Source organism: Leptinotarsa decemlineata, unplaced genomic scaffold (assembly GCF_025532065.1).
Source record: "Leptinotarsa decemlineata unplaced genomic scaffold, Ldec_3_MD MMD2_P_RNA_scaffold_5, whole genome shotgun sequence".
NCBI lineage: Eukaryota > Metazoa > Arthropoda > Insecta > Coleoptera > Chrysomelidae > Leptinotarsa > Leptinotarsa decemlineata.
Window position 1 is genome coordinate 3,841,941 of NW_027412532.1, and position 15,281 is coordinate 3,857,221.

General features: G+C 35.5%; 2 protein-coding genes across 2 annotated transcripts; both read left to right on the plus strand.

Annotated features, from left to right (window-relative positions):
- Positions 1-1,103: 1,103 nt before the first annotated feature.
- LOC111509005 (cathepsin L-like peptidase) lies at positions 1,104-8,347 on the plus strand. The gene is made up of 5 exons (XM_023164675.2): positions 1,104-1,244; positions 6,437-6,517; positions 6,604-6,939; positions 7,008-7,353; positions 8,052-8,347. Exons 1-5 carry the CDS (start codon positions 1,242-1,244, stop codon positions 8,261-8,263), a joined length of 978 nt encoding a protein of 325 aa, XP_023020443.2. The 5' UTR covers positions 1,104-1,241; the 3' UTR covers positions 8,264-8,347.
- A 2,042-nt stretch (positions 8,348-10,389) lies between these two features.
- On the plus strand, positions 10,390-15,275 carry LOC111509004 (cathepsin L-like proteinase). Its single transcript, XM_023164674.2, has 4 exons — positions 10,390-10,504; positions 14,347-14,427; positions 14,532-14,867; positions 15,134-15,275. The coding sequence occupies exons 1-4, from the start codon at positions 10,448-10,450 to the stop codon at positions 15,197-15,199; spliced, it is 540 nt and encodes a 179-aa protein (XP_023020442.2). The 5' UTR covers positions 10,390-10,447; the 3' UTR covers positions 15,200-15,275.
- Positions 15,276-15,281: the final 6 nt, after the last annotated feature.

Genomic DNA, 15,281 nt, shown 5'->3' on the forward strand with positions numbered 1-15,281 from the left:
CTCACTGACCAGTTCATAAAGCCGCAACAAGTTTCACTATGCACTATTCCAGGGACGAGTTCATATCTCATGCATTGACGTCTGAGAAAAATACTAAAAATGTGATGAAAGTAATAAAAATCATGAAATTATCAAACAACAAAAATTAATTGGCGCTCCGGGGCGACTTCTTTGAGTCCAGTGGCGCATTTGCTTTTTCAGCTGCAGGAAAATCTAGAAAAACCTACAGCACCACATCATCTGAAGATCTTGATCTGCCAATGTCTTTTTTTCATAGAATAAAATGTAGGGTGTCTCCAGAGACTCCAATAAATTCAAGACAGCGACACACAGATTAATTTTCGAACAAACTTTATTATTGTCAGGAAGTGAATGATGTGAATTTTGAATATTCAGTGGGATAAACTGGAGAGAGTTTTGAATGATGAACTACAGTGTTCATCATTAGTAAGCAGATTCTTACGTAGAATTAGTAATAGTAATTTATCCAGGATCGGTCTACCCGGTTATCAAAAATATTAAAAAAAATTGGATGTCACTGACCTATCAAAGGAGAAATCACGTTTTTATAAAAATTTAAAGCGCCTTCTTAGCGGCAAGTGACATCACACTTTTGTTTTTCAACTAAAAAGTACTGAAAAAGATACCTCTCTATATGAATTTTTGTCTCAATTTCAATTTGAATGAATATCTATTTCTGTTCAGAAGTTGAGAGAGGTGGTTAGTTTTATTTGTCCGCATTTTTCTCGAAACTATTTTTTAACAATTTTGACTGTCTAATAAAGTACAATTTTTTTTTTATTGGAAAAAGTTATTCAGAAGATGGACTTGGTTGATGTTGCATTCCTGGTGACTGGGAAAAGTTTAAGTTATTCATATTTCTGCATAGCTGAAAGTAAAACGGTTATTATTGAAAACGATTCGAATTAATTCTTGATTCGAGACCTATTACTTGTTTCGATATTGAAATGATTGTGGATTGCGAAATAATTGGACACTCGATCAGTGAACTTACCGATAAATTCAATTGTGAAAACGCATTATATTGAGATTGATATCAAGACACACAAAACAATCGCTATCAATATAATATTTTCATTTTGGGAACTACATTTATTTTCTGCCTAATCTACAGACAGATCTTCAAACATAAGCTCCTGACGATAGGTATATAAAAGGAAATGTATTCAATAGAAATATCAAACTGAATTCAGTGGTGGATTGAATATAACATCATTTTCATGGTAAGATAAATGTGTGTTTGAATTATTTATTTTCTTCTAATATTATAGGAAATCATTAATATCTATGGTTTTGGAGTAGTGTTGAATGAAACATTTGATTGAATGATAAAATAAAACTGAGTATGAATCCATTACACCAAAAAACTGCAATTTAGCCCCCTTCTGTTTATAGAAAAAAAATTCCCCTAAAACTAGGAGTTTTGGTTACTCTTGAATAGTGGTAAGCACAGTCGTGTTGGCTGTCTTTGTTCATCTTTCACTGCCTGGAACCACTGTGCATGCTGTTTTTGGCGAGTGCATTGGCTTTGGCCATCGGATGCTTGCTTCCACGTAGCCCCGTTGGATACGGGAATGACAGAATCCCTTATGGTTCTGTCATTTCCTGAATGGCATCCCAATGATGACTTAATCCTAAGGTGTGTGTATTCGTGCCGAGAGGATGAATGACAGTGAGCCTATCAGCTGTCTCTACAGAACCTTCGATATACCAGGCTCCCTCTCGTAGTAGCATTGCCTTTTTTTTTCTGTTGACAAATATACATTGTGTAGGAGCCGTCAGTGATAAAATCTTAGGTACTACTTACAAACTAATGGGACGTATACTCTTCAATAGTATAAAAACTATAAGAATATTTTAAGCGATATTTGAATTCGGCTTGAGACCTGCTCTCCCTTATATTCATTGGCAAATGGTTGAATATTCGGGGATCCATCAGATTTGGTGAGTTATAAGCCAGCTTTGTTCTGGCATATGGTACAAACAAATTATTATTTTGACGAGTATTCACATTGCGGATACATCTATTCATCAGAAAGATTTCATTGTCATTTTAAAAAACATGTAAACACAGTTCAAATATAAACAAACAAGGCAATGTTAGAATATTAAAATTAACGAACACATTTTTGCAGGAATCCCTAGTTGACAATCCTGTTATGGTTCTCAGTATTCTTTTTTGCACTAGGAATACCTCATTCTCACGTGACGATAATCCCCAGAAACACAGGCCATATCTGAGTCTGGACTCAACTTGAGCATAATACAGCGTCAGCAACTGACTAATATTTAACACTTGTTTCAAATTTCTGAGCTGAAATGTTATCGAATTCAACTTCTTCATTAAAACTTCACAATGATTATGCCAGCCTAAACATTGGTCGATATGAAGTCCCAGGAATTTGGTACTTTCGGTGCCTGTCGTTACAGAATTTCCCCTCTCTTTAATCTTGAAACTGATTGGTGTATAATATTTCTGTCTGTTATGGAAACGGATCAGAACAGTTTTATCAACATTCATCAACTTACTTGCCGCAAACCATGAATTTAAGTTTCGAAAAACCTCAGCACATTTCTCTTCCAGGTCAGAATCAGACCTATCCGAGACGATAAAAGTGTCATCAGCGTACATTATTACTGTTTCTTCCGTTATTGAGTTTGCCAAATCATTTATATAAAACAGAAACAGTATTGGGCCTAATATGGATCCTTGTGGCACCCCAAGGTCCGTAGAAATTTTATCAGATCTCATTTTATTAACTTCTACAAACTGTTTTCTATGAGAGAGGTAATCCGATAACCAAGACAGCGGAAGACCACGTATGCCATACTTGTACAGTTTATCTTTTAGAATTTGATGATCTACACAGTTGAATGCTCTGCTGAGATCACAAAATATCCCAACAAGGCACTCTCCTGCATCGAGGCATTTGATTATTTCGTTATAGGATGAATGTATTGCTGTTATGGTTGATTTCTTATTTAAAAATCCATATTGATTTCTGGCAAAGGCATTATTATTATCACAGAACGGTATCATTCGATTGAAGAAGGCGTATTAAAAAATCTTCGAAAAGCAAGATTGTCACGGGTCTGTAATTTTCCATGGATTGGCAACAATTTTTTTTGTGGATAGGAATAATTTTTTCCATTTTAAGAGGGTCGGGAAATGATCCAGTGGTAAAGGATAAATTCACCAAATAGACCAATGGCCTCATCAAGACTGGTAGACATTTCTTAAAACAAACATTGGGACCTGATCAAAGCCGGAAGAATATTTATTTTTCAATTTTTGTTTGTAAAAGGCTATATAGTTCAGTCTCCGTATAGGGACTAAGGTATAATGAGTTCGTAGGCGATACAATATTCCTCAAGAAGAGCTCATACCCTACATTGCTTTTATCTATCTTATTTATTATATCTACAGCAATGTCTCTGAAATAATGATTGAACATATTGGCAATCAAATTTGGAGATTCTACGGTTATTGTCTTTTATTATTATATTTTTTTACTTACTATTTGACTTATGAGCTAAATGAGATACAATTCCCCACGCTGCTTCATGAATATTTTCCGCGTTCTCTATTTTTCTCTGGTAGTATCGTTTTTTAGTCACGGTAATGCGGGGCTCTGCCGTGATTGACCTTCTTTCCCTAGTCACTCGTGGAACTTTTATGGGCAGAGTAAAGGTATGTTTTTCTAGCGACGTGTTTTTCGCGCAGCAGGAACCAGGTTCGTCCTAATCGCGTCGGCAGGGGCGAGAAACTTATCACGCGGATTTTCAATGTTTTCCTAAGCGAAGCATGTTTCTCTGTTTAGTTGACGTACTGACGGACAACAGACAGTGTATCGGTGTGTCATTTTGAAACGAATCCAAAGAAGAGAAAAGCTGATTGCAATGATTATTCTTGAACAAATGAAAAATGATGAAGAGGAGGACCATATTTTCTGGAAACACGCGAAATTTGAGAAAGAAATGAGTTTATTTTATTAAAATCGGAAAAACCATTTTGATTTCGAGCACTTTCGTTAATCACTTCTGGATCAGAAAAATCGCCTTCCGCAGTCAAAGTTGGCTGTTGTTTTTTTGGTGAAGGTAAAACGTTCGTGAAATCCTTCCGTTCACCTTCCACTTAATCCAAAAATTTCAAATTTTCCCAGTAAATTGCCCTATTCTTTTCATTGGCACTTCCTGTGGATGCTTCTTCTTTTTTTTCCCTTTTGTAAGGGTCTCTGACACTTCTCTTGCGTTTCGTGCACTTACCTCTTGAAACACACAGAACAAGACTCCCTGGCGAGTGCCATATTACCCTGAGAGTGCTATATTACCATCTACGGCACTCTTACGGTATTGACGAGACACCGGTGTGGCCTTCGCTCCAAGGGATATTGAATCCGTTGTGGGTAACGAGAAGTACCGGATTTATTGGAACAATTCGTTTCCCACCCTCAGGCTCATACAACCTAATAAGCCTGATGTAGTCCTTCTCGACCACCAGACCAAAACGATATTTATCGTGGAGTTTTCAGCTCCTGGCCGGAAGAATATCGCCAGAAAAGAGGAGGAAAAACGGATAAAATATGTAGAATTTCCCTTCGAACCCCGCAGACTCTATCCAGATCACTCTGTCAAGATGGTTGTGCTGATTATTGGAGTCCTTGGTGGAATAATGTCCTCTCTACTCTCGAATCTTAAAATCATACTGGCTTGCCGCAATAAGGCAAAACTCTTAGCCGCATAGATGCAGAAGGCTGTCATTCTCGGCTCACTGCGCTTGCTCAGGGCACATGATTCTCGGCCCCAATGATCACTTACCCCACGGTGTGGGGAGTGGTCATTGGTTGATAATGCTGGGCGCCCTCCCGAATGTATCGGGGCTTCGGGGGATAGGGCTTGACCAGCGCACACTATAATAATAATAATAATAATAATAATAATGAATGATCTTTATTTTACGTGGCGTAGTTTAGCAAAGCACTATTCTTCCATTCAACCACGTTTGAAAAAAAATTACAAAAAATAAATGGCAACTTCAGGATAATAGTAAGATTAAATTCAAATGTTTATGTTTGGATCACTGTTGGCTGAGCAATTCAGTTTTCAGTTTACTTCTGCATAGCGGTAGTGATGAATTCTTCAAAAATTCATTGAATTAATTATATATTGTTACAGCATGATACATGAAGGATCGTTCATAGATAGCTAGTGCTGTTATGATTCGGAATGTCAAAATTATTGTTGAATCTAAGGTTTCTTGAGTGTATTTGATATCTGGGAAGGAGTGTATTCACCAAATAAGTGGGATGTTGTGTTTTTATCAGTTTGTGAATGAAACAATGAATTCTTGCAGAAGTTATGGAATCGATACAAGGGCCATAGACTACATCGCAATAATTAAACATAGATAGAATCAGTACGTCTGAAAGGGTAATTTTGAGACCTACTAAGATAGTGTCTGTTTCAATACAGATGTTTCAGAGTACCGTACTACCTTTGAATGGGAGTATTGAATTGATGAACGAATGTGAGGTTGTAGTCTATATGAAGTCCTAAACATTTTATTTTGTCAGTCAACTCCACAGAATGTCCATCAATATACAAATCGATATTATCTATGGCCCTTTCACGATCTTTGACTTTTCCAAAAATTAGAGATGATTTGCTAGGATTGAGGTTTAGACAGTGTTGCTGCGAAATCTGAACAAGATTTTTCATATCATTATTGAGGGATGTTTCATGATCAATAAGCTGATTTACTTCATCGAAGTAGCACAAGTTAGTGTTTTCTGCATATGTATGAATGTTAAATAACTTGAATACCTTGGATTAGTCAGATGTGTAGATAATAAAGAGTAGCGGGGCGAGAATTGAACCTTGCGGGGCTCCATGATATAAATTGATTTGAAATACCTGAAAGAATGTGTGAAAAAATTAAAAAGGATTAGCTGAAAAATGACAACTATATTAGGCAAAAAAAACTGAAATTTCAGTGAAATAAAATACAAGCAACAACAAAAAAAAAACAACCCAAGCTACCGTAGAAATACACAACATAATCAAGCTGAACACGACTAACTCCCGCCAGGCGGTCAGCTTTCGCTAAAACCGATGAAGCGGAGAGAGGGAAGAGTGTATAGGTGAAAGCACTTGAATGATCTTTTTTTTTTTAATTTTTTAATTGTTGCCTGAATTTTATTTCATTGTAATTTCAGTTTTTTTGCCTTATATAATTGTTGTTTTTCAGCTGATCATTTTTAAATTTTTTACAGATTCTTTCAGGTATTTCAAATTAATTTATATCATAATAGACGATGGAAGTCCGAACTAATGGAAGGCACCACGAAAAATTGCCAACTATCTTCAAACAAACATTTGTGTATATTGAAAACTTACTCTCTCAATGATATTTCAGATGAAGTTCTTCATTATATTCTTTTTTGCTCTCGCCGCAACAGAAGCTCTTAGTGATAAGGAGAAATGGCAGAATTTCAAAGTGAGTATCATTTTTTCCATTCAGATTTCCCAAATACTACGAAAATGAGATTCCATTTTAAGTGAGAAAAATTCTGTTTTTTCCAGATCAATTTCTCCAAGTCCTACCAAAACGTGGTAGAAGAAAAAAGGCGTTTCAATATTTTCCTGTCGAATTTGTTGAGGATCGAAGAACACAACCAAAATTTCAGTCGCGGTTTATCAACCTATGAAATGGGAGTCAACAAATTTGCTGATCTGACTCCTGAAGAATTTATGGAAAGATTCAGACCCTTAAGGAAAACAAAGCCAAAGTTTCTCAGCGAACAAGCAAAATTTAATTTCGATGGAGATCTACCTGCTGAAGTTGATTGGACTAAGCAAGGAGCAGTTACAGAAGTCAAAAGTCAAGGTTCCTGTGGATCTTGCTGGGCCTTTAGTACAGTGAGTTATTGAAGTGGTAGTTATTAAAGTTGAGAACGTTTAAAAACTCAGTAATATCATTATTTCAGACGGGATCAGTGGAGAGTCACAACTTTATAAAAACTGGAAAGTTGATTTCCCTTAGCGAACAACAATTGGTGGACTGTGTGAAGAATAACTCTGGATGTGCCGGTGGTTGGATGGATATAGCTCTGGAATATATCGAGGCCGATGGCATTATGTCAGAAGATGATTATCCATACGAAGAAAGAAATACCACGTGCAGATTCAATAATTCAAAAGCTGCTGTTCAAATAAAGTCATACAAAGCTATTAAGAAAAATGATGAGATTGACCTTCAAAAGGCCGTAGCACTCGAAGGACCCGTTTCAGTAGCAATTGAAGTAACGATAGCATTTCAGTTATATGCTAGAGGTAGGATACATTTTTGAGGTATAAAGACCTGAGAAATATTCGGTCTGGAAAAATCTGCAATTTGAGATTTGTCATCAGATGATTGAAAATTAGCGACACTTTTTGACAGCGCACGCCAGATAATTGAAATTCACATAGTTTAATTTTTCAATGATAAAACAACCTGTTACTTGCTGATGACGTAGCTTCCTTCAGCTTTCACAAATTTATAAAAAATAAACGTATATGAGATTTTTATTTACAAGAAACTATTGTATAGTGAAGTGTTGAAGTCTTGTGAAATGTTCAGTAAAAATCTCAGAACGAATTGTTACCTAACAACGACGTCATGAATTTTCAAGGATTGACCAAATTCATCATGAACGCTGTTGACAAAATGCCTTTATCTACTTCGAAAAACTATCGTTTTCCATGCTTTTCAGCAATACTCTCAAGGGCATACACTTTTTCAAATGTTTTTGTCTGTAAAACTTCAAGAAGTTGGTGTTTGGTATAGTAATCTTCAACATATAAATTGTTATCCATTAAAAAACTATATTTTCATCTTTCCTCGATTTTCATTCGGTACTTCAATTTGTTCATAATTTTATCGCTTCGAAAGAAATAATCATTATAAACATATTTATTCATTGTTGAGAGTTGAAATGAATCAGAAGATCCATGAGAAATTTTTAATCAAATGAATTTTGTACCTGCAGGAATTCTAAATGACCCACAGTGTAAAAACACCGAAGGTGATCTAACTCATGCAGTACTTGTCACTGGATATGGTTCACAAGATGGTAAAGATTACTGGATTGTGAAGAACTCCTGGGGTGCTGAGTACGGAATGGACGGGTACCTAAGGATGTCTAGAAATGCCGACAATCAATGTGGAATTGCAACCAGAGCTTCTTATCCTGTTCTGTAGGAGGCAAAGGAATGTTTTTATCTATTCCAGGAATGTCTTATATGTTTTATGATATGAAAATTATTAAATCCATAATTTCCTAAACTCAAAGTGTTTCACATTGCCAGAGAAAAAGTAATCGAAAACCAATTTCAAGTGTCTATCCCGAAACCGTGTTAGGAATCACACGTTGAAAGGTAAGACCTCGTTAGTTAGCTACCACAAGTTTCGACTTTTGAGAGTTGTCGTTCGTAGGCAGGGGGCGACAGCAGGTTAACGGAAAAACGGAAAATTTTTTCAACCTTGCCCACGCAGTTGGAGATCGTTCAAGGTCGAATACTCAAAACAAGATAGCCGCGTGACATGGAGTGTGAATTAAGGTCAAACACGAAACTCTCCCTCAAAGTCACCTTGGCTATATCGTGTGGCGTAGGTTCAAAACTTCAGTAGAGGCGAGTTCTTTCGAAGTCAAAGTCGCCTTGTCGAAAATAAGAGGCGTTAATCAAAATCAAACTCAAAAAACTACCTCAAAGTCACCTTGTCTACGTTGTGTGACGTAAGTGAAGCTCGTTTCAAGACTGAAAGTGGTGGGGGAGGTTGCGGAATCGGCTTCAATCAACTATATGAACTCGCACTCGCACAAGTTTCTCAACTTCTGAGAGTTGTCGTTCGAATAGGGGCGACAGCTGATTAACGGAAAAACAGTTTTTTTTGAAAAACGCATCTGCTTCAGAAAGAAATATTCTATAACACTACTACAATATATCTCTGTAACTGTAGAGTAGGTAGGGTGAGTAAAGACCCACAGCACTTAGGCTACATGTGACCCATTGTACATCCTTCCGAGGAATTGTCCTCCAAGGTCATCGTCCATCCTGTCCTTTCCAGGAAGGTGGACAGGTCACTAGGAGGTATCTCTTTTATATCGGCAGGTGTAGGCCAAGACCCGCCGAACACACACTCTCTTTGGCAACCTTGAGGTATCTCACGGTGGCCTCCGCGAAGGTTTTGGAAGGTGCAGCGACATCACTGTCATTGCGCGGCTTCTTCAACCTTCTTGGGGTTCCCTGCGTGGAGGTGCACAAGTGAGGGAGCTTTCTTACAAAGTCAGCCGGTTCCTTGCGTTTATTCAAGGCGGAGCTCTTGGCGCCCGCCGCAGGAAGTGCCTTTGTTATTGGAGTTGGAGTGGGGGAGGAGGAGGGTGCACTTATACACAGTATGAAAGTAAACACCAGTAGGTTCACTCTCCGCCATATTTGGGTCAAGATTCTCCACCTCGAATTGTATGCGCGGCCGAACTACAGCGCAACCGACTGAATCTGAGGCGTTTACCAAGCGAGCCAAATTGAGGCATGGAATATTATTACAGAGCGAGTACAGAGTATTTTCATTGTATTATCTGTGCCTAATTGAGAAACATCAAACGAAATCTGTTTTACAAAAATGAGTGATGAACAAGGAAACCATGTCTATTTTCGTTTGCAACAGTTTATCTCGAAAACGGTTCAAAATAGAAATAGTATTATCGGAACAAAGTTAATCTAAAATTGGATGTAGAGCTCAAAAATGTTGAAATATACAGGGTGTTCCATTTGAAAAAATTGAGTGCCACTCATATTTTCATGAGATCAAAGTATCTGCATTTTTTGAAGACCCTGTATGAGGCAAATGGAAATATGACTCGGAGTGAAGATCCTCATAGTATCACTCCACTCCATTCCAAATTTGATCGTTTTAGTGCAAGAGAGTTCAAGATTATCAGCATTTATAAAAGTTCATGTTTGGAAAAAAAAATATCGAAATTAATTTATATCTTCTAGACGGTAATAGATAGGTATAGGGAAATAGTATATGAATTTGTTGACAAAGTGATAATGAATCATAATATGATATTATATACGGGGTGTTCTATTTGAAAAATCAAAGAAGCCGCTACTTTATAGTAGAAGCGACAACGCCGCTCCGTCTAAAGTATTTTAGGCGTGTAGGTCATATTGACTTATGCATACTGTGGAATTTCCAGGTTGATTTGTTGAATAGTTTGCCAGAAACGGCTAATTAACGCTCATCATGAAAAGCCCTGTATAGGCACACTTCATCTGGTACAGAAATACCGATCAATATGAAATCTCAATCATCTTATCATGTTCTTTTATTATCAAAAACATCGTATCTTTGTAGAGGTATATATTGGGAGACATTTCAATGGAATTGATTATAGTCTTACGTCAGTGCATTGTTGAAGAAAACTTCAAATTCAAGGTGAGAATGATTTTGAAAATTCATATATTTGATACATGAAGTACACTTGAAGTTCTCATAGGTCACATTCTTTCTAGTGCTTTATAGCAATTGAGATCGTGATTATTATTTTGACTGTTTTGAATAATATTCGAAACGATACAGCGCGATGTTCCATATGCTCAAATCAAAACGTACCCACCCCATTTACATGAAGTCATAATTTGTAGATAACGTTTCGGAGGGTTGTAAACTAGTTTACTATCTGGAACTAATTTTAGCATTACTAACCCCAATTATTAGTCAGTGTGTTACGGTTAGTCACAACTTCATTAGAAAGTATCATCCCTGGTTCAATGATGAAATAATCAACGATATTAAAAAAATAAAATTCCTAGAAAACTGAAAACTACAGACTCAAGTATTCTCAAAGAAGAATTCCGATCTCTTCGTCGATCCATCACAACAAAAATCAATTTAGCATACAGAGAATATGAAAATAAATCTGAAAAGGCAATCAAAGAAGATCTTACCAATCACTGGTCGTATATTCAAAGTAAGAAAGGTACATCAAGAATTCCTAGTATTCTATTCTGGGACAATGTTGAATAAAACAGTACCTTCAAAATGCATTCGCACAATTTTTTGAAAGTGCATATTCCTCACTTCTACAATCATATGAATACACGAATGTTGCCCCAAATAATCCTATCATTTCTTCAAAACATTTTTCACTAATTGAAGTCTGCAATTCCCTCAACAAACTAAAACCAAAACCCACAAGTGGGGATGATAACATACCTAGTTTTTTCGTTAAAGATTGTGCACATCTGCTAGCCATACTATAACAGTCAATCTTCAATCTAGCACTGAGTACAGGATGCTTCTAACCTAACCTAACCTAACCTAACCTAACAAATGAAAAATATCGAAAATTTGCCCAATTTTCAAAGCTGGTGCCATAAACAATATCCAAAATTACCGACCTATAACCTTGTTATTCAACTCACAACAGAATCTTTTCTGATGTTAAGAATTTAATTTCAAACAATCAACACGGTTTCTTTAGCAAAAGATCAACATTAACTATCTTAATGTGCTTCACACAATCAGTAAGTAATGCACTTAATATTAACCTACAAGTAGATACTGTCTACACAGATTTCTCGAAGGCGTTTGACAAGTTGGATCATAACATTCTTATCAATAAACTTCACCAATATGGATTCGACTCTCAACTCTTGAACCTTTTTTGCTCATACTCAACTGAACGTATCCTATTCGTAGATTATAGGGGTCACAAGTCGTTCCAATTTTTTGCAAACAGTGGTGCCCCTCAAGGAAACAATTTAGCACCTCTTTTATTCTCACTCTCCATTACCGACATAGGAAATAATTTCTCTAGTAATTTCTTACTCTTTGCAGATAATTTGAAAGTCTTTCGGCCCATTACATCACAGGAGGACTGCTTAATCTTACAAAAAGACCTTGACTTTTTGTACCTTTGGTGTACCGAAAATAATCTTCCCCATAATACAAACAAATTTAAATACTCAAAATACACCCTTAAACATAATGTTATTTCTCATGATTTCGGCATAAATAATACACCTCTTCAAATAAGCACTCATCAAAAGGATCTTGGTGTCACATTTGACCCTAAACTGAGTTTCTCCATTCACTACGACATAATAACATGCTCAGCCAAACGGATGCTAGGGCTCATCTATTGTAATTGTAAGAACTTTCATAGCAGAGACAGTTTTTTACCTCTTTTGAATACATACGTCACATCTCGACTGGAATATGCATCTCTTTTATGGTCACCCATATACAATGTTCACATAAACAAAATCGAGTCTATACAAAGAGGCTTCATGAAATATATTACTTACAAGCTAGAAGGAGTTTACTCTGAACAAGGCATCGACAATAGAATACTACTCAATAAATTCAATCTATTATCCCTTCAAAACCGAAGAACCTACTGCTCTATAATTTTCATTTATAAACTAGTAAATGATCTGATTGACTGTCCCAAACTAGAACAAACATATTACTCAAATCACCAGTTGGTGCAATGAGCAAACTTTATAATCAACTCTGTGAAAATCTCGACATTTATCATGAACGTATTGGTCAAGTTAAGAACCATGTTAAAATACATGAGCCCAAATTGAAAGTTACTCTACCATGTTAGCTCAATACTACTACTGTATTACGGCTGAATTATGTTTCTCACCTAATTTTGCTCAACTCTCCTGAATGTTTTCTTTATTTTGTTCTTTATATATATATATATATATATATATATATATATATATATATATATATATATATATATATATATATATATATACATATCACTGAGGATACACTACAAAAACACACTTTTGTCTATTTTCCACTATATTTCTTTATTGTTGACCGGTTTCGGCTATTATACCATTTTCAAAACTAACTGATTACATTAAAATCCGAGTAATTTATATCTATATTATTCTAGCATAAATGATTTGATATACCTAGAATAATATAGGTATAAATTACTCGGATTTAAATGTAATCAGTTAGTTTTGAAAATGGTATAATAGTCGAAACCGGTCAACAATAAAGAAATATAGTGGAAAATAGATAAAAGTGTGTTTTTGTAGTGTATCCTCAGTGATAATGAATTTCCACAAAATAAACAAGTCGTCAATCGAAGAAATATATATATATATATATATATATATATATATATATATATATATATATATATATATATATATATATATATATATATATATATATATATATATATATATATATATATAATTTTCCAATATTAAATTCTACAAAAAGGATGTGCAGCTTTATATCTTCTATCAATTATCTGCGAGCGCTTTCGACAGTTGGTAGTACTGTCATACTGTCATCTTCTAGGCACTCCTCAGTGCCTAGAAGTGAGTAGCAGTAAGGAGTGCCTAGAAGATGACAGTACTACCAACTGTCGAAAGCGCTCGCAGATAATTGATAGAAGATATAAAGCTTCAAATCCTTTTTGTATAATTTAATATTGAAATACTCAAAATAAAGGAAAATTATATATATATATATATATATATAAGTATGTGTATATGTATATGTGTATATATATAGGCAGACATAAAACTGTAACATGCTTGCTAATTATATTAATATGTTTAGACATTAAACAGTTTTTATTTTAATTTTTTTTATTACTTCGAGATTCAGAAAATATATTTAATAAAAACACTTCTAGATCTACCGAACATGTCTAGCTATGTTTGATTGACACTCTTCGAATGATATTGAGAGATTAACTTAGCAGCAATACATAGCTTCAAGCCAGTGTTTCGTCCTCTCTTCAAGCGTATGCATAACCAACGATTTTCCAATACCTACCCAAATCGTGAAGTGTAGTCTATGAAATCACTATGGATCTCCATAAAGTAACGGCCGAATCAATCAGGAAGTAATTTTGTAAGAATAAATAATGATATCTATTAAAAATATACATACACAAAATTAGTATCATCATAAACAAGCCGTGTTTTTTTGTAAGATTTTTATAATACTGTCAATAGTATATGTTTAATGCATGCTTAACACTGAGCGTCTGCCTGATGAGAGAGGAGGAGCCTGCCCTCCGCTGACGTATGCGTGAGAGGAAGGGAAGCCAGACAAACTGACATTACGCGTTAGGTAACGAAGCGGTTCACCCTTCCATAAGAAGTTATCACTTCAAAAATGTTCTTTGAAATATACTTTATGAATATCAAACATTTTTGAGTAACTGGTGTTCATCGGTTGATTTGAATGTGATATTGGATTTCATATAATGAAATGTATCATTCCAGATGAAGGTGATCATCTGTATCTTTGCTTTTGTAGCTGTTATTGAAGCTCGTACTGAAGCAGTTTCTTGGGAGAACTTCAAAGTGAGTATCGCAAATTTCAATGACTACCATATTTTTCATTTCATTTCAATTATAAGATAGTACTACTTTTTCAAAAAAAATTACAGAAATGTACTTTTTTCTAGACCACTTTTTCGAAGTCTTATCGAAACACAGTGGAAGATAAGCAGCGTTATAATATTTTCCTATCGAACATGTTGAAGATCAAAGAACACAATAAAAAATTTGAAAATGGTCAGACTTCCTACAGAATGGGTATCAACAAATTCACTGACCTGACACCTGAGGAATTCATGGAGAAGATGACAATATCGAAATATCCTATGCCAAAATTTGTCACGAAGAAGGTTGAAATTGATTTTGATGGCGACCTACCCGCTGAAATGAACTGGAAAAAGAAAGGAGTTGTTACAAAAGTTATCGATCAACTTAGCTGTGGAGCCTGTTGGGCTTTCAGTGCTGTAAGTTTCTACTTGTGATATGTACAAACCAATTTTCTACCGTATTACACATTACTTCTTGATGAATATCAACTTTTGATGTCGAAATTTTTTCACTCATCTCTCTACAGCCTCACTTTACAATTGAGAACCCCTCCTTATGATGAACCGAAGGAGTATATTTTGTTTCCCGTTAAAATTGTCATCAAAGAGGTGAAAGAGGGAGAGTCTCACTATTCACTCTAGTATAGACGTACAACATGAATTCATTAATATTTTTTTCATAGACAGGTGCTGTGGAGAGTCAGCTCGCAATAAAAACTGGACGGCTGAATTTTCTGAGTGTACAGTAATTGGTGGACTGCGCTAAAGATGATTGTCATGGTTGTAGTGGTGGGTACAATAACAAAGCTTTAGAATACCTCATCCAGGCTG